This window comes from Amphiura filiformis, chromosome 8 (assembly GCF_039555335.1).
Source record: "Amphiura filiformis chromosome 8, Afil_fr2py, whole genome shotgun sequence".
Lineage (NCBI taxonomy): Eukaryota > Metazoa > Echinodermata > Ophiuroidea > Amphilepidida > Amphiuridae > Amphiura > Amphiura filiformis.
In genome coordinates this window covers 63,977,882-63,998,229 of record NC_092635.1, presented here as the reverse complement: position 1 = coordinate 63,998,229, position 20,348 = coordinate 63,977,882, and the positions used below count along the sequence as shown (strand labels likewise).

The 20,348-nt window shown below is 37.0% G+C and overlaps 1 protein-coding gene across 1 annotated transcript in view; it reads left to right on the top strand.

The window, feature by feature from the left end:
- The window catches only part of LOC140159659 (uncharacterized), a 125,774-nt gene extending 107,681 nt beyond the window's left edge, over nucleotides 1-18,093 (top strand). The window contains exons 14-17 of the mRNA XM_072183154.1: nucleotides 2,511-2,692; nucleotides 14,339-14,536; nucleotides 15,753-15,894; nucleotides 17,752-18,093. Coding sequence (XP_072039255.1) covers nucleotides 2,511-2,692; nucleotides 14,339-14,536; nucleotides 15,753-15,894; nucleotides 17,752-17,873 — 644 coding nt within the window. The 3' untranslated portion in view covers nucleotides 17,874-18,093. The remainder of the gene's footprint in view (nucleotides 1-2,510; nucleotides 2,693-14,338; nucleotides 14,537-15,752; nucleotides 15,895-17,751) is intronic.
- Nucleotides 18,094-20,348: the final 2,255 nt, after the last annotated feature.

Sequence of the window (20,348 nt, the reverse complement as noted above, 5' to 3'; positions counted from 1 at the left end):
TATCTGAGGTTTCGTAGTGCCCGATATGATATGCAAAAATAAACACATGATCAAAAGAATGGATGATACAAAAAAATACCAAAAACACAAAATTTATAAAATAAACTTATTAACATGTAACTTATAATTATGAATTTGGCATGCCGCTTGAGGGTAGCATATCATTTTTGGTGATAATCGTCGACCGTACTGCGCACTGCAACATTAGCTAACTCTCTATGCCGCCCTCTTTCGCTTACTTACCACGCTGAACACTGTTGGAAAATTGATACGCTGCCATCTAGAGCTTGTTCCCCAATTCAAAATAATTCATGCGTAACATGAATTTATCAAAAAGACAAATCCGGATTCGGCCGTCTGCCGAATTGAAGACATGAATTCAAAACCCACCCAAGTCCATGGGAAGTGATTTTGAGACAAAACCTGTGTATCATTTTAATTCCTTCAGTTAGATTTACCTGGTCAATATGGTAAGTTTTACGTGCAAATGAGTGGGTTAAACTCTATTAGGTATGACGATTAGCATTTCAGTGACTTCGTGGGGTTCATTTTAAATGCTGGGTTTTTTGAATCATATACAAAGACAACAATGTTGGAATGAAATTACTATTAGTAAGATGATACAAAATAATGCACACGTGTATGTATAATGTTGATAAGGATACTGCCATGTAATATAAACCACTTTCCTTGATTAAATCCTTTTTGTTTTCAAAAGTCACTCTCCAGCAATGCATGTGTTACAAGTGGAATTTTATACATACTGGATTTCAATCAATGTGTTGCAAGACTCAAATCCTGGACTTGGGTGATTCTTTCATACATGCTATTTTTCACATGCTCAATTGACACAGAGGATGAATTTGAGTTGTTCTTTCATACATATAACAGGCCTATGTATAGCAACAAATTCCCATGCTTAACTCAATTTGACCAAAGTATGGACTTGGGTGGGTTTTGTATTCATATATTCAATTCATAATGATATGGTAGCACACATGGCTGAACAAAATCCAGTATGCCAAACTTGGTTCCCAATTTATGTTTACACCATGTTGGTTCTAATTTATTGATTACTATTTATAGGTTAATAAATGCGTATTACTTGTTGGGAGTGAAATTGTACAAAATATGTACTGAGATGTTGATGCGTCTATAATGCACAAGCCCCGAAAAATGTGTGAAATAGCAAGCAAAACCCGCAAAAACAATGAACGCGCCCGAAAGCACTGTGCATACTACGCGGACTGCAGGCCCGTGGAATTATACAATATTTATGCACGACTAGTCATTTAGGGACTGTTCACAAACACTTGTAAGGGGGGACCTGATGCAAAATAATTTCATCACAAAAATTTTTCGGGCCCCCCCCCTTAACAGACCTCAAAAATTTCAGGCCCCCCCCCCCTTTTTGACATGAAAATTATGCGTCAACCCCATAGAAAAGCATATAAACTTAATTTTTCCAGGAAAATTTGTGGTCATTTTTTTCAAGGCCCCCCTTAGGAGGGTCAAAAATTTTCAGGGCCCCCTTTTGCATCAGGCCCCCCTTACAAGTGTTTGTGAACGGTCCCTTACTATGAAAACTGGTTTGACTTGATGCTTGATAAATTGATTTGACTGATGATTGAAGGAGTATTTTGTGATAATTATTTTTAGGACTTTTTTTATTTTGATATGTTTGTAAATTATTTGTATTTAACATTAGCATTTTTGTGTAGCGTATACAAAGTGAAAATCGTGCCAGGGTTTTCCTGAAATCTCTTGATGCCCTCTTCAGTTTGTTTTATATTACAGAAACAACATTAAAGAAGTAGTAATACAAGAGTACATACACTATGGACCTCAATGGCCACATCCCAATGCCATAGTTCAATAACCTCAATTAAACAATCATAGAGCAAAATTTGACCTCAAGTTGCGGAGTATGAGTTTGTATACCCAAATTTTGGGTCATTCAATGAATGTGCAACTGTATTGGGGTTAAAGAAATGTGTCCTGATAGATGAGTATGTTGTGGATCCTAGTGATAAACTTTTTAAAACTTTCATTTAGAACTGGTATATAAAACGAACTAAATATCTTAAACATGATTGAAACTATGGGTCCAACAAAAAAAGAGAAATGAAAATTTGCTTGGAGGCAAATCAAATTCAACTTTTTCCATTTAGGCAACTAAATCTAACACCAGAAAGATTTGGTGTACTTGTATATACTATAGGCCCCTATAGGCCTACTTGTATAAGTTTGGAATAAATCAGGGATGGGGGATGATATTGTCGATCATGAAATGTGCCTTTAACCGTAACAGTACCAATAGTACAGCTGCTAAGCTCAAGCATTGTGCACTTTTTAGTAAAAGCATGAGAATTTCCACCTCTTTTCCACTTCTTTCCTTCCCCTACGCCAAAATGAGGGGTATTAGAATAAACGAATGATTTGATTTGACACTGACTGATCAATTGATTGATTGATGATTGAATAATTAATTGATTGATTGCTTTTTACAGTTGATACTGGACCAACTTGTGGTGGGGAATATAAATTCCCTGCTAACTGTATGGGTGACAGTTGTGACTACAAAGTGACTTACTCATTTGATGAAGAAACAGGAGATATAACATTCACAGTAATGTCAAAGATACCCGATGACTACTGGGGAGGAATAGCATTCTCTTCATCTGGGAGCATGGTGAGTATTTGTTTGTTTACCCAGGTTGGTCCATGAAGGACACATGCTAATTTATTTATTTATTGGGGATTTAATTCAGTTCATTTCCTGACCTCCCTAGGGAATGCCGGGATCATAAACTAGGGGGTACATATTGCTTTTTCAAATGGAGCCTTTGGTGTGGATCATTGCTTGTCGAGGTATTCAGTTAAACGAATTACAGCTGCTTAAGAGAGAGTTCATGTCCACACATGAAGTACATGCTCTCAAGTACAAAGTTTCGAGGGCTTAGAGCCAGAACTAGCTATGTCCATTTGTTTTCTCAATTACATGTTACTCATTTCGGTAACAAATGGACGGTTAATTCTGCCCTCCATAAGTGTAATTGACTGGGGTATATGCCACTTGCATCTAACTAACTGTTCAAGTGACCATGCATATACCCCAATGTCACTTGCATTTATTATGGAGGGCATAATTAACCGTACATTTGTTGCCGAAATGAGTAACATATAATTGAGAAAACAAAGGGACATGGCTAGTTCTGGTTCTAAGCCCTCGATTTATTCTAAGATTTGGCGGCATTTTGGATTTGACCCCGAGTGATCTGTAGAGGTCACAAAAGGTCATACAGGGGTTATTGGGCTGATCACAAGGATTTCGAAAATGTATAGTTTGTGCTATCTACGCCCTGTCATTACTGAGTTATTATACAAAAACCTCATTTTTGGGTCAAAATGTCAATTTTTGGTTGTACAAGGTGTCAAAATTTCAACTTGCTTCCATTTTAACGAATATGGTGCAAAATGTTTGTTCAATACAAAGGAATCATAAAAAGAACTAGGGGGCCTTCTATTTATACACAAATATGGCTATACCTGTATGTTATGACCCCTGCATGACCTTTAACTCCACATCTGTGTTTACCCCATAGATGCCAGCTAATGTATATGTGTCAGTCGTAACTCTGTACCATGTAATCTGTAAGAAAAGAAGCATTTTGAAGGTATTTGGTTTATTAGTGTGCTGGAAATACCCCTTAATGATTTTTGACCCCAAATATGTGTTTACCCCATAGACCCCAACTGTAGCCAATGCCGATGACAAAGTCTCATTACTCTACCATGTAATCTGTAGAAGAAGCATTTTGGGAATAAAAAAGGGGTCATTAGGTGTCAGCTTCTTTATAAAATTGGTTTCATTGGGTGTTAGCTTCTGTATAAGGGGTCATTGGGTGTTAGCTTCTGTAAAAGGGGTCACTGCATGTCAGCTTCTTTAAAAATGGGTCATTGGGTGTCAGCTTCTTTAAAAGGGGTCATTAGGTATCAGCTTCTTAAAAAGAGGGTCATTAGGTGTCAGCTTCTTAAAAAGGTGGTCATTGGGTGTCAGCTTCTTTAAAAGGAGGTCATTGTGTGACAGCTTCTTAAAAGGGGTCATTGGGTGTCAGCTTCTTAAAAAGGGGTCATTGGGTGTCAGCTTCTTTAAAAGGGGGATTGTGTGTCAGCTTCTTAAAAAGGGGTCATTGTGTGTCAGCTTCTTAAAAGTGATGGTCCTAGGATATCAACCCAGTAATAGGTAATTGTAAATGAGTGCAAAGTCGACCCTGATCCACTTTGTGAAGTTTTGTGAGTCAGTCAATCAAGTTGATCTGAGTTGGCTTGTATTTGACCATTGTTTGAAATAAGTAGGCCTACTTGTCCAAAAAACCACATTGAACAACCACGATGAGCCATGCACTTGTCTGACAGGCAAGCACTCCAAAATAATGATTAATAATAAATAAAGTGAACTTAACTGACATCATATTTCAATGTCATTTTTATCATAACCACTTCTTAAAAAGGGAGGTCATTGGGTGTCAGCTTCTTAAAAAGGGGGCATTGGGTGTCAGCTTCTTAAAAAGGGGTCATTGGGTGTCAGCTTCTTAAAACAGGGTCATTAGGTGTCAGCTTCAAAAGTGGTCATTGGGTGTCAGCTTCTTTAACAGGGGCCATTAGGTATCAGCTTCTTAAAAAGAGGGTCATTAGGTGTCAGCTTCTTAAAAAGGTGGTCATTGGGTGTCAGCTTCTTTAAAAGGAGGTCATTGTGTGACAGCTTCTTAAAAGGGGTCATTGGGTGTCAGCTTCTTAAAAAGGGGTCATTGGGTGTCAGCTTCTTAAAAAGGGGTCATTGGGTGTCAGCTTCTTAAAACAGGGTCATTAGGTGTCAGCTTCAAAAGTGGTCATTGGGTGTCAGCTTTTTAAAAAGGGGTCATCATTCTCTTAAAAAGGGGTCATTGGGTGTCAGCTTCTTAAAAAGGGGTCATTGGGTGTCAGCTTCTTAAAAAGGGTCATTAGGTGTCAGCTTCAAAAGTGGTCATTGGGTGTCAGCTTTTTAAAAAGGGGTCATTGGGTGTCATTCTCTTCAAAAGGGGTCATTGGGTGTCAGCTTCTTAAAAAGGGGTCATTTGTGTCAGCTTCTTAAAAAGGGTCATTAGGTGTCAGCTTCAGTGGTCATTGAGTGTCAGCTTCTTAAAAAGGGGTCATTGTGTGTCGGTTTGTTAAATAGGGTCATTGGGTGTCAGCTTCTTTAAGGGTGTATTGTGTGTCAGCTTCCTTTAAAAAAGGGGTCATTGGGTGTCAGCTTCTTAAAAGGTGGTCATTGGGTGTCAGGTTCTTAAAAGGGGTAGTTAGGTGTCAGCTTCTTTAAAAGGGGTCATTGTGTGACAATTTCTTTAAAAAGGGGTAATTACGTGTTAGCTTTAAAAGGGTGTCATTGTGTCAGCTTCTTTCAAAGGGGTCACTGCATGTCAGCTTCTTAAAAGGTGGTCATTGGGTGTCAGCTTCTTAAAAGGTGGTCATTGGGTGTCAGCTTCTTAAAAGGTGGTCCTTGGGTGTCAGCTTCTTAAAAAGGGTCATTAGGTGTCAGCTTCTTTAAAAGGGGTCATTGGGTGTCAGCTTCTTAAAAGGTGGTCATTGGGTGTCAGCTTCTTAAAAGGTGGTCCTTGGGTGTCAGCTTCTTAAAAAGGGTCATTAGGTGTCAGCTTCTTTAAAAGGGGTCATTGGGTGTCAGCTTCTTAAAAGGTGGTCATTGGGTGTCAGCTTCTTAAAAGGTGGTCATTGGGTGTCAGCTTCTTAAAAAGGGTCATTAGGTGTCAGCTTCTTTAAAAGGGTTCATTGGGTGTCAGCTTCTTAAAAGGTGGTCATTGGGTGTCAGCTTCTTAAAAGGTGGTCATTGGGTGTCAGCTTCTTAAAAAGGGTCATTGGGTGTCAGCTTCTTTACTTAACTGACATCATATTTCAATGTCATTTTTTATCATAACCACTAGTACTACACAATTTAAACACTGCTGAAATTATAAATGCAGTACAGTATTTTAAGTCTACCACCAGACATGCACATGTAAAATATAGTAGGGTTTACCTTGAATTTGTCTTTGGTGGAAATTCTGTGAACAGTGAGTGTTTTACATAAAACAAGTACTTCACATTATACTGTTGGTTCTTAAAAAAAAAGATATAAGAAAAGAAACCTTTTCCGACCAACCGACCCAACTTCTGGAAGTGATCTATGGACAAGCAAACAATTAATTTTTTTGGCCTTATTTCGAACACTGTAATTGACTCATAATATCACATAAGTAAGTCAAATCTGACTCTCTAGGTCTAGTAAGTGGGTCTTTTTGCATCTAACTCACTAAAAATGTCAAGTGTCAAAATGAGTCATTTGACTCTGCGATTATTTTCAGTGTGGGTACCTTAGAGATTGCACTCTGTTCGCTGATGAGCTCCTTCAGGTTAGTTTCTACGCCCCTGGCATTATGTGTTATGTCTCATTGACTCTCGGATCATTTCTTAGGGGCTGTGCAATAATTATGTGTACCCCGGGGTGGTGAATTCTCAAAATGCTTTGCCCCCACCTTTTGATGTACCAAAAAGCATTTGCCCCCCCTTTTGATGTGCCAAAAAATCTTTGCACCCCCCCCTTACACATGCAAGATTTTTTGGGAACCCGAATTGAAAACCTTAAATTGTCTTATCAAATAATGGGAGCGCAGCAAGCAGGAAATTTTGCATATTTGAACGTGTTCTAACGTTTTCTTACACCTTTTTTAGAGCATAATATAGAAACGGTGCCCAAAATATCTGTGCCAAAAATCGCTTGGCCCCCCTTACAACCTGCCAAAAATCGCTTGACCCCTCCTTTCGACCTACCAAAAAATGCTTGCCCCCCTTTCGACCTGCCATAAGATGCTTGCCCCCCCTTTTGGGCCTGTCAAAAAATCTTTGCCCCCCCTATAATTCACCACCCTGGGGGTACACATAATCATTGCACCACCCTTACCAGGGGCGTAGCTAAGTTTATGGTGCATTGCCCAGGACAAGGATAGAATAGCACCCCTATGGTGAATCTGAGGGACATTTTCTCCTTAGAGTCAGAAAATGTGCAAATAAAAGAGTATATTTTGCTTCCTTTTCTTATGTTATAGTATATCTGATCATTTTTCCTAACTAGCTTTTGGAATGTTTTATAATGCATTTATACAAACAGGAAGGTTTTTTGTGTGTGTTTTGTGTACACGAGCCCTGCTTTGGCACGCCCCAAGGAACAGGTACCGGTACTTGCCCCCTAGCTACGCCCCTGCTTCATACCGTTCAATGTACCATAACCACCCGGGTATAAGCCCACCTTCGGCTATAAGCCCACCCCCTATTTTTCAAAACATTCTGGGAACAAGGGTGCACTCAGGTATAAGCCCAGTACTAAATTTTGGCCAAGTTCTAACTAAATCAAATCAATGCTTTGCTCTCATATTTAAGAACAAATATAAAAAAATATCAGTTGATTAAAACATTCCACACTTATAATTTTAAGAAATTGATAGATGATAGAAATTACTGGTACATTGGGCATATACAAATGGGGATGATTTTTCTTATTTTTAAATTCATGCACTAGCCCTTCCCCGGTTATAAGCCCACCCCATTTTTGAAGTGAAATCTGCTTTCTAGAGGGGTGGGCTTATACCCGAGTGGTTACGGTAAATACAGCTTCATTCCATCATGCATCCATTGTCAAAAACTATCATACTTGCAAAAATCAAAACCTAACTTGCTGCATTTGTGACAAAATCTGTTATTTTAATAAAATGATGTGTCGCGTTGTTTTATTCACATAATTGAAATGTTACTCAAACGTGTACATGATGTTCAAGTCAAACGTGTACATGATGTTCATAATACCTCTAAATAGGGATCCTCAGTAAGGATCAGTGGAGTGACACATATTGATAACATGGGCACTGGAATCAAATAGCAATTTTTTCTATGTTATGCCTCAATAATTCAATGGGGACATATCTGACAGTGAAAACTAACATTTTGTCAATAAGAAATACAAATCTATTTCTTATGAATATGTTATTGTTACAATATTGCTTTAAGATTGCATTTCAGCCGCAGATCCATGATGGTCAATCAAAATATGGGGGCGGAGGAGCTGTTATGACTCAAAAATTGTCAAAAGTGGGATGATTTTGCTTAAAAATACGGTGGGGGCCTTTAACACCAAGTACCCCTGGATCCGCTATTGCACATCAAAAAGTGTCAAACATAAGACCATACTTCATTGCGCTGCTAATTAAAACCAATTTTGCACCATGCACCATATATCATCCACAAATCGACCTGTTAGTGCAGCCTCCACACTATTATAGCTGGGAAGTTTCATGTAAATTTTAGATCAGAGCTGTAGTCCGGAAGAGGGTGTGACACACATCCCCAAAAAATCAAATTTTGTTTTTGTAAAAATGCTGAAAATCAGCCCTTTCTTGCTTGAAGGAACATTCACAAAAGGTCAATTTTTTTTTTCTGTCTTCATGTTCAAATATTCCATTGATGCACCCAGTGTGTTTAATTTTGTTGTTTATTAAGAGGGACCCCACCTAACTATCATACATGGTTGGTCAAGGTCAAAAATTTTTTATGGTGTTGGTCGAAAGGGCTTTGGGTGTAGATTGTAAAAATCCACTTTGCTTGCTCATATGTTACCCGTTGCCATGGTAACGACCCGAAATGTATTTTAGGTGATTTTAGCTCATTTCAGACTGAAAATGCTGAAATTTGCCTAATAAAGAACGGGCCATAGCTCCATTATTCGAGAAGATAGAAAACATTTGATTAGATCCTTACAATGGACCATCTTTCTACTTTCCAACAAAAAATAAAAATTATTCATGTGGTGTTCGGTTGTATCTTTTTTTGACCTGGCGACACTTATAGTTTTGCCCTTTTGAAAAAGTGACAATTTTGACCTATTTTTGAGGTGCAAAAAAACTATTGGCCATGACTCCCAGAATATTGTAATTGTGGTTGTGAACAAAGCAGACCATGCCCCCATTCAAAATTGATATAAATGGCTCGGGGGATTATATTAGTAAAGCGGAGTGTTGCCAGAAAAAAACACATTTATTGAAAAGGGCTATATTTTACATGGAGTGTTTTTCCACTGTATTTAAGTAATACTAAACATATTTTTTATGCTTGTGCATCATGTTATCTCACAATTGAATGTTTTTGATCAAAATATTAAATATTAAACAAATTCAATTTCTATTTCGATATTTAAAGTGTTGCCAGTTTTCAAAAACTGTGTTTTAAGGTATTTTAGTCAAATAACTACATGTAGTATTGGCACATATTTATAAGTCTAAAACCAAATGATAAAAGTATAATCACTTGGACTATACGTCTGAATATTGATGTAGCAGGCCTTACGCCATTCAACAATAAGCTATGGCAACTGCAGTGTTGCCATAAAATAATCAAATTTAGTACTTGGTTACATTTTTATGTTGGTACCCCATTGGTGCACATTTGGAAATTTGGTTGAAATCACCTCCTTTTGCACCTTTTTGGTTATATCTCAAATGTAGTTCAAGAAAAATATCCAAACCCATACATTTCTGGAAATCTTATGCTTCAAAGATGGCCATTGCATTAGTTAGCATTTGAATAATTATACAGGGTGATCGATAGGTAATATAGGTTGTAACAAAGTAATTTCACACAAAAAGTTGAATAGTATTATGCCAATCTCATCATTTCCCAGTAACTGAAATTCGTTGGTTTTTTTTAAAGAAAGTACACAGTTTGCCCTTTCTAAAACTACAACATTTATGTCAATTACTTATCTGTACAATCACTATATTACAGAGCGTGAAAAAAGCGAACATATGCTGCATATACTAGTCTGAAAATAGAATGATTTCATGAAACTACTAAAATGATTGCTTATTTTACAGGGTGTGCCAACTTTTACCGTAGACTGAGTGAAATGCTATTCTTGAGTGGCCAAATTCCCAGCAGAAATGGTGACAGTTAAATCTACCACTTGAAATCTTGTTATTGCATTGTTTATTGTATTCAAGTCAATTCCATAGATTTCATGTGTATTACAAATGAATAGAACATATGTGACCGTACACCACGAATGAGCCGTAAATGTCCTCAATTGTATTCTGAGTTACAGTGTAAAATGGGCATGAAGGTCATATTCATAGGTATTTCAATTTGGTGCTACGTGTATCTCATTAAATGAGGTACACGTAGCACCAAATTGAGGTACCTATGAATACGACCTTCATGCCCATTTTACACTGTAACTCAGAATACAATTGAGGACATTTACGGCTCATTCGTGCTGTACGGTCACATATAATCAAAATTATTTTACTAACTAAATATAGCATGCAAGTTTTAGTCGACATGTACAAAGCAGGGGCGTAGCAAGAGCCTCGGGGGCCCATGGACAAGAAACAGTGCGGGCCCTTTTAGCAGGGCCGTATTTACCATTGGGCCAGAGGGGACCCGAAAATTGCCCTGTGTATCTTCTTCTTAGCCCACAACAGCATGTTTGGGACCAAAATATGGCAAAATTGCAAAATTTTGCGCACTTCGCGCATATCATACTAGCACTCAGCCCTTCACACAACAAATTTCACCTTCATTTTGGTCTAATAAAATGGCCTGAAATTAAAAATTTATTTCACGCATAAATGTTCTAGTAAGATCGGAACAAAATATGCTTATCTTCCTCTAATTTGCAATGCTTCTGCAACCACTGTCGATCTTATAGAAGGCACCCAATTTGTAACCCAAACTGACCTCTTGCGTGCAGCACATGCCTTCCTCACGGTGAGTTTTGGGACTCCAAATTTTAGCCAGACCAAGGTAAATTCGGCCCTGCCTTTTAGCAGCTACTTAATCAGTGCTTATTTAATTTTCTCTTTTGCTTGGGGCCCCTTAACCCTCGGGGCCCATGGACTTCGTCCACCCTGTCCCCCCGCTTTCTACGTCCCTAGTACAAAGCATGTCAAGTACACTTTTATATATTCTAGGATAATTGTAAGAATTACAGAGAATTCTTTTTTCATTTTAAAATTACACCATTTTTATTCCATTTTATTACTTCAAACATACGCTACATTGAAGAAATGCATTAACCGCATAGCTTCTTCCATTCTCCGACTAATTAGGAGTATTAAGTGACTGATTAATGGAAACGGTTGTGATTCTTTTGAAAAAATTAATATTCTTTCCCCATATGCTCCCCCCAACTATGCCCCCCCCCCCCCCCCCCTCCCTCTGAACATATCCTGGTTATGCTACTGTATCGGCTGGACAAAGGTGGGATAGAGGGCAATGATACATTGATAATCATGTTACTCTTATTTTCTCTTATGTTCATGATATTCGCAATTTAATTCCATTTTTTTCTTCTTTGTTGCATGATTTTGCCAGTTAGGTTTTCAATAGGCCTATATTTCAAGGGTTCGATTTAGCATTAATTTTTAGGCTGCAGTTTCTTGCTTATTTCTCTTCAATATTTTCTCAATGTATTCGCATGCCAGCGCCATCCGCACTACGGTGTTTTGATGTTTTCAGATTATTGGTTTATTCCTTTTAATATATATGTTTTCCTAATGTTCATTTGAACTTGTTTTTCTTCAAAGTTGGAATGTTTCTACCGTTCCTAATATCTTTTTTTTTCATTTAAAAGAAAAGAAGTGTTTAAAAGAAGTGTTTAAAATTTATTGGGAAATGTCTATATAGCCTGTGCTGTGTTTCAACCAAATATACTCACATTATTTAAACATAAATATATAGAGAGCCAATAAAATACAACGTAAAGCCGAATGATGCAAATCCGCGATTGGGCAACTTTTGATGCTTTTCAATTCTTTGTTCAATAGAGGAATCAAAAATAAAACTATGTCGTTATGCACTAAAAAGCAGGGTCAACATTTTGTTCTGTTTGCAGTAAGCGTAGCTAGGGGTGGGGACAGGAGAAGAGCCCCCCTGAGTGAGAAAAATTAAAGAGAAGTGAGAGAGCAAGAAAGAAAAGGAAAAAAAAAGAAGAAAAGAAACGGCGCAAGGAGCATGTTTTCCCGGGTGTTTTCCACCCAAATTCACCCCGATCATGAGCATGTTAAATAACTCTTGTTAGGAGAAATAGGGCAGACAAATTCATATTATTTGTAACGTTTGCAATGCAGAAGAGCTCAGAAGTGTGTCTTTTTTCTGTTAACACATGTCGTGAATATAGTACATTAAAACATAATACACTTTGTTTAGAATTGAATTCTTAAATTCCCCAAAATCAGGGCATAACAATGTAGTCTGTAGAAAGAAAGTACTAAATTTGCTTATTTTATGGCAACACTGCAGTTGCCATAGCTTATTGTTGTATGAGTTGAAAGGCCTGCTACATCAATATTCAGAAGTATAATCCAAGTGATTATACTTTTATCATTTGGTTTTAGACTTTTAAATATGTGCCAATTACTAGTCATTTGACTAAAATACCTTAAAATGCAGTTTTTGAATACTGGCAACACTTTAAATATCAAAATAGAAATTGAGTTTGTTTAATATTTAATATCTAGATCAAAAACATTCAATTGTGAGATAACATGATGCATAAACATAACAAATGTTTTCAGTATTACTTAAATACAGGGGAAAAACACTCCCAGTCAAATTTAGCCCTTTTCAACAAATGTGTTATTTTCTGGCAACACTCCGCTTTACTGATATAATCCCCCAAGCAATTTATATCAATTTTGAATGGGGCATGGTCTGCTTTGTTCACAACCACAATTGCAATATTCTGGGAGTCATGGCCAATAGTTTTTTGCACCTCAAAAATAGGTCAAAATTGTCACTTTTTCAAAAGGGCAAAACTATAAGTGTTGCCAGGTCAAAAAAAGATACATCCGAACACCACATGAATAATTTTTATTTTTTGTTGGAAAGTAGAAAGATGGTCCATTGTAAGGATCTAATCAATTTTTTTCTATCTTCTCGAATAATGGCGCTATGGCCCGTTCTTTATTAGGCAAATTTCAGCATTTTCAGTCTGAAATGAGCTAAAATCACCTAAAATACATTTCGGGTCGTTACCATGGCAACGGGTAACATATGAGCAAGCAAAGTGGATTTTTACAATCTACACCCAAAGCCCTTTCGACCAACACCATAAAATATTTTTGACCTTGGCCAACCATGTATGATAGTTAGGTGGGGTCCCTCTTAAAGTGTTATAAATAAATAAAATGTATGATTTTTAATTTAGTGATTGAATGATTAATTGTTTGATTGTGCAGTCCTGTATTGTACTATACTGTTGGCCTACTGTGTGGTGTTTATGGTGAATGCGTACATATTGTTCCAACCACAACCAATCCATGAAATCAAATTTACAGAGAAGCAAACAGAAATAGTAAAAAGCTTTCTACTACTTTCTTGTTAGGTTTGCCTGCATCAGATATTTACTGCAGATTGGAATTATACATCGGAGCCACATCATTCATTCATTCATCCATTTGATTTGTTAAGCACCAGATTGATCATTGGAATCGGTTCACTTGAGTACAGTATGTTGTGATGGACGCACATCATATCTGTACTTAGATTATGTACATATCCAAACAGCACCCGAATGTATTGAGACAGGCAGGAGTTAACACCCTACCAGTGGCGGTGCCCCAGTCAGAACTCTTTCCCCTCTGTTGCCCCCCCACCCCCGAAAAACCCAAAATTACAAAAATTTCCACTTTTTGCGGTAATTTTACCCAAAATTTGTTGATTTTGCCCCCCAAAAAAAAAAAATCACTTTACCCCCTAATGCCCCCCGTAAAAAATTTCCTGGCGCCGCCACTTCACCCTATTCTTTTGTGAGATACATGTAAAGGTACCATGGCATTTTGTAAATGGGACAGACGGTTTAACGCCCCCTCCGAAGGACAAATATTTTTACTCTCATGGTTCATTTATATGTGCCACAGGGAGTCTGAATATAATAGACGTTGCCAATTCAGCATCGAAGTGGTTACGTAATTCTCTTGGTTACCGGATCACGCTATTTTGATATGCCTTCAAGTGCCATATACTTTGTGTGGTGATTGTTTCGATCGTGGTTCATAACTCAAGCGCGTGATCCGGTTGACATAGTAACATTACGTAACTTCGATACTGAATTCAGACATTTTTCCTTCAAGTCAATACCCCATCACCAGGAATTAATCCCGGAACCTTGAAGCGCCAGAATTCTAACTACTGAGCCATAAAGGTTTATTTTCAGGTTGAAAATGTATAAATGAAAGTGAAATTCATATGTGACTTTCAGGAAGGCTCTGATGCTGTTCTTAGTTGGCCTAATAGCAATGGTATGTATGAAGTCAAGGATATGAGTCTTGAAGGAAAGCGTCCAGCAGACATTAAACAGGATGACTCACAGGACTTGACTGATACACAAGCAAGTTATGACAATGGACGGCTTACAATGCAATTCACAAGGAAGCAGAATACTGATGACGATACACAGGTAGGTGTGGGTCAAAATAAACACTGGCAAATGAGGACACAAACATGATAAATAGTGAATAAACAGAAACCCTGCATGCCTATTAGACTAAGGGGCTGTGCAATAATTACGAGCCCCCGGGGGGATTTCCAAACGGGTCCCCAAAAATTGCAGGCCCGGTATTCCTGAGGTTTGTTATCTCTAATTTGAGATAAGGCCTGTTATCTCTAAGGTTTGCTATCTCTAAGATTCGCTATCTCTAAGGTTCGATATCACTAATTTTAAATAAGGTTCGCTATCTCAAATTTTAAATAAGGTCCACTAACTCTAATTTTAAAAAAGGCTCGCTATCTCTAATTTAAAATAAGGCCCACTGTCTCTAATTTAAAATAAGGTTCGCTATCTCTAATTTAAAATAAAGCCTGCTATCTCTAATTTAAAATAAGGCCCGCTATATGCCTATCTAATTTAAATTAGAGATAGCGAACCTTACTGAATATTACAGATAGTGGGCCTTACTTTAGATTAGAGATAGTGAACCTAATTTAAATTAGAGATAGAAGGTCTTATTTAAAATTAGAGATAGTGGGCCTTATTTAAAATTAGTGATAACAAACCTTAGGTATAGCGAACCTTAGTCAAAATTAGTGATAGCGAACTTTAGAGATAGCGAACCTTAATTGCAATTAGTGATAGCGAACCTTAGGTATAGCGAACCTTAATTGCAGTTAGTGATAGCGAATCTTAGAGATAGCGAACCTTCAATAAATTAGTGATATCGGGCCTTGTTCAAAATTAGTGATAACGAACGTTACGAACCTTATTTAAAATTAGTGATAGCGAGCCTTATTTAAAATTAGTGATATCAAACCTTAGAACTAGCAAACCTTATTCTGAATTAGTGATATCGAACCTTTGAAGTAGCAGACTTTTTTTAGGTATAGCGAACCCTCTTCTCTATTAGAGATAGCGGGATTCTCATGTCCATAGACTTTACACGTTAGTGATAGCAAACCTTAGAGATAGCGAACCTTAGAGATAGCAAACCTTAGAGATAGAGGGATGTTGCGACTTTAATCACCAATCAGAATGGAGCTTTAAATAATTCACCCCAATTTTTTTATGTGGTGAAATTATTTTAACAATGTTGCAGATTGGTGCAATTGATAATGAATACTTCTTTTTGGTCAATCGGCAGGTAGTTCTCATGGTGTTAACTTATTTATGTATTTTTCAGGATAAAGTATTAGACAGCAACAATTGTGTGACTTTCTTGATGCCAGTATCAGGAGGCAAAATCAAAAATAATCAGAAACTTCAAAAACATGATAGTATCCCAGAATCATCACCAACTCAAGTTTGCATTCAGTCATGTAGTGGTAAGTACCTCATCATCAATCATCAGCCGCATTCAGCCCACTGCAGGGAGAAAGCCTCCCAAAGTTGGCACCGAGGGGTACTCAAGTTTGGTTTTGGTAGTAGGGGTGTGCCACTGAGAATGTTGAAGTGGACCCATAAATATACCAATTTTTGACCCATCGATATACCAAAAGTTTTTGGCAAAATTTAACCCAAATTGTCTTAGTTTTTACAAATTTCCCCAAAATTTTGGCTAGATTGAGGCAAAACGGGGCTATTTTCCAAAAAAAAATGAGAAAATTTTGAAAAAAAGGACCCAGCCATATACCAAAATTGGCATAGAAAAAGGGGTCATTGATATACCAAAAGGCCAGAAATGCTACCCATATTTGCGGCACATCCCTAGTATGGTCAATTGTACTGAGTACCCCTCTGGGGTGGCACCAAAGATTCTTGTTATTTGATTTTGCCATCCACTTGACCCCTAGGGGGAAGGGGCACTTGTATTTCAAGTTGTATATCACCCATGTACATGTACAAGGACTTTCAAAAAGTACCCAAACCAAGTATTTTTCATTTCTGAACAAAATGACCCAAAACAAGCACTCGCACTATGTGGTTGTTTTTCTACCCTAAGCAAGTATTTTAGTATTATGAACCCAGGGTTATGAGTCGCAATGAACACACCTAAAACAGCCAAGATCAGTCAACAAGAGAAGAGGCCTGAAGAAAAACCAATGAAAAAGCACACATTTTGAACAGTTTTTGAGAACAATTTCAACATATTTTTGTCAGTATCTGGGTGCTGAATTTAGGAGTACCAGCTGTGCGATTACAGTACCCCTTTTCCCCATTTTTGCTGTTTTTGATACCCTAAACGAGATATAACTTGCATATCGTGTCTGGCCATGAATAAAGACCCTTTTCATTTTTTTGTACGTTGATGATATACGTTCAACTTGAAATACAAAAATACAAGTACCACCAGTATGAAACTTCAAAACTCACCCCTCCATTTGAGCTTCTGTCTGACTTGGTGTCTTGAGCCCAGCCAATTAGGCTTCCATTCTGTGAGCTTCTGTGACAGCTATTATTGTCCATCTATTATCTGTTGATCTAATTTCATCTAAATTTCTGGAAATGGGGCTATAATAAATTGGATGATGAAATTGCTTTCAAGTGCATTGTGGCCACCTGGTCAAGTCAAGAAATTGAGCTGTTGACCACATACACAGGATAATTGAAATATCAAATATTGCCATAAGAAACTTATAATTTTTCACAAGATCATATCTTAAAATCCTGAACTAAAATTACACACAGGATTACTTCAATGCTCTACTCTAAAAACATATCCAAGCAGTTGTCCAACTGACACAACAGCAAAATGCACAGAACAGCTTCCTGGACCACATTCACAGGCAAATAATTGGCACCCAGCAAAAGAAATTTGTGAGAATGCATACAAGGTCTTTACAGAGCTGATCATTTCCAAAGAGTAAGTGGAATAGTGTGGAACAGGGCTGCTTCTGCCTTTCACACACTTTCTTCAAGAAACAGACCTTGTTCCACTTACTCACAGATTTCTTGTGTTGGGTGCCAATTATTGGGCTGTTAATGTGGCCCCGGAAGCTGTTCCATGTCAGTGCACTTTGCTCTTGTGTCAGTTGGACAACTGTTTGGTTACTGACCAGTGTTTAGAGTATAGTATTATCGCAAACCTGTGTACAATTTTGGTTCATTATTATGGACAGGATTTTAAGATATGACCTTGTGAAAAATAATGTTTCTTTTTGAGGCCAGTTTATGTGTCCACAATGTTTGAGAACCATATGATACTCTTCTTATCACTAACAATATTTTATCTCTTTATCAAGGAACCATGCCGCCGACGCCGGGAACTACTCCAAAAACAGGAGATGGTGCAGGGTCAGTCATTACTGCAAGTTTCTTCATGGTGCTCTTCACTACATTGATGACACTTCTAAACATGGAGTAGGCAAAGTATGTTTCTATGGCAACATACACATTGAAAACAGGTGGTAATATATTATGTTGAATAGTAGCGAGTAAGAGTGATGAATGATTCCAGGTTCACTGTCAACATAGTAGATTTAAGGGCTACGAGGTCAAGTGTATCAGTATTATGTGCAATGAGTCTTAGACCCAGTCCACACGAATGTGTTTTTTTCCAATCAAATAATTATGATCCTGTAGAATCGTATAACCAAATTACTATTGTGTGTCTGCTCAATAGCATTGGCATACTACAATCTCCTCATCATCTGCAAATGATGATAATTTCCATCATTGGGCCAGTTCGTAGCATGATCGTGTCATTGATGAAAATTACCTGTGTAATTTAGTATCTATGGTAATACGCAATGCAATTGTGACGTGTCATGTCAAAAGGAGACACTTTTGGGCAGGATCGTAAATGGAGAAATAGCCAAAAATCTGCCCGGCAAGATTTTTTCACAATTTGGGTTTGTTGCGAATTTGTGATGTTATTAATGTTTTAAATATTGTCTGATAGTTTCAGACCGGAATATAACTGGCATCTTGTATTTTTTGAGACAGTTTTCTAGGTAATTCCTACTCTCAACATTGTCAATAATATTTTTAAAGGCCGATATCTCTATTTCGAATTTTTTAATACCATAACTTACGAACTCAATATCTTCGCTTAGGAATGTCCGATTTCATTGGGGTAAACGGCATTGTGGAGCAAAATATCTCTATAATTAGGATTTGTAACAACCTCAAAATTGATAACCTGCCCAAAAGTGTCTCCTTTTGACATGACACGTCACAATTGTCTCGTGTTTACTCATTGGACTTCATAATCACCGGCGTGTCCAGGATGATCCATAATCTTTTCCTGTGGGGGACTCAGAGGAACTTTCAGAGTTATGCGGGGGGTTTAATGGATAAAATCACAAAAAAACGGTTGATTTTACATGATTTTTAACAAAGTGCGGGGACTTCAGCACCCAAAGCCCCCGCCCCACACACACACCACTGATAACTCCCATGGCGTGTGTATAAAAGTGATTATGACACAATGAAGAGATGCTGACCATATGAATATGATTCAAAAATCATGTCATAATCTGGAAAATTATGACAAAATGACAAAAAAATACTAGTATGGACTTGGTCTAAGTGAATGCAACCTGTGGCATTGAGAATGTTTGTGATAAAATTTGAGTTTTAATAAATATTAATAATTGAGTATATTGAGTACAGTATGTGTTGTATGTATGTATGTATGTATGTTTACACACATATGCATGCATTTTTTAAACAAGTTGATAGTTAAAATGTGAAATTAGGAGTGTTCACTAATTATTTAGGGGATATAAGGGCTTTTGCAACAAAATAAATTTACCCTTTTTCTAGAAACCACCTTTGCAATCAAATTTGAGTCCATTTGCACTACTTTATGTAACTTGACATAATGCTTTTAAAATCAAAAAGAAAAAATGAAATATATACTTTTTTAATTAAATCCGGTAAAATGCCATTTTTGAGCATTTTCCAAAGTTACAACTTTTTTTAATTACAGTGATTTTTTTCAAACATAGTGACCCCAAAACAGTTCCTTTTGGTTTAAATAGTTAAAGAACAATCAACATTCACAGCTACTATTTTACATCAAAAAAGTATTTTCCTAAAATTTTATATTAATTTTTAAGTTCAGATTTCCGGAAATTCCTAAGATTTCCCAAACGGGAAATATGCGATATCTCCGGAAGGGAAGGTGGTATGAAGGTTAAACAACCACCAAAATGTGTATTTTTACCCACACTATAATGTCATGTCAATAACGCAATTTCAGCCAATAGTGGATGTAAGGGCTTTTGCAACAGAACTCTTCATATAGTACCTCTCTTATTTGTGAATTTGACCAAATGTGTATCACCATTCACCTTGTCAAGTTTTGCAGCACATTTTAAACAGTACAATAACTATATAATATCTATTTTTGTGTTTTAATATTTTTGTATTTGTGACTTGTAATGTTTGTAAATATGTTTGTATAGAGAAAGATGGATCAATTCTGGTTTCATTTTATATGAAAAGAGATTGAATTTAATAAATATTTTAAATTTCTGTGATTAAATTGGAAGAAATCTAAATCTCAAGCTCAACACAAGTAATTAAAATCAAGTAAAAATTCAGTTGATGCTATGTATAATTTTTAAACAACTTGTATTCATTTTAAATTGATCACATGAATATATTGATCAATGTGAATAGATTGATTCAACTGATTGATCATTTCGTACATGTTAGAGCATGTAACTTAATCAATTGATTGATGCTATATTGATGAATAGATCATGTGATCAAAATGATGGACATAAACAACCACAATAGAGGTTGTACATATGACGTATCATACTGTAAATATGGCGGACTACTCGAATGCATTCAACAAAAGCATAATTGAAATCTACCGCGACAGTTC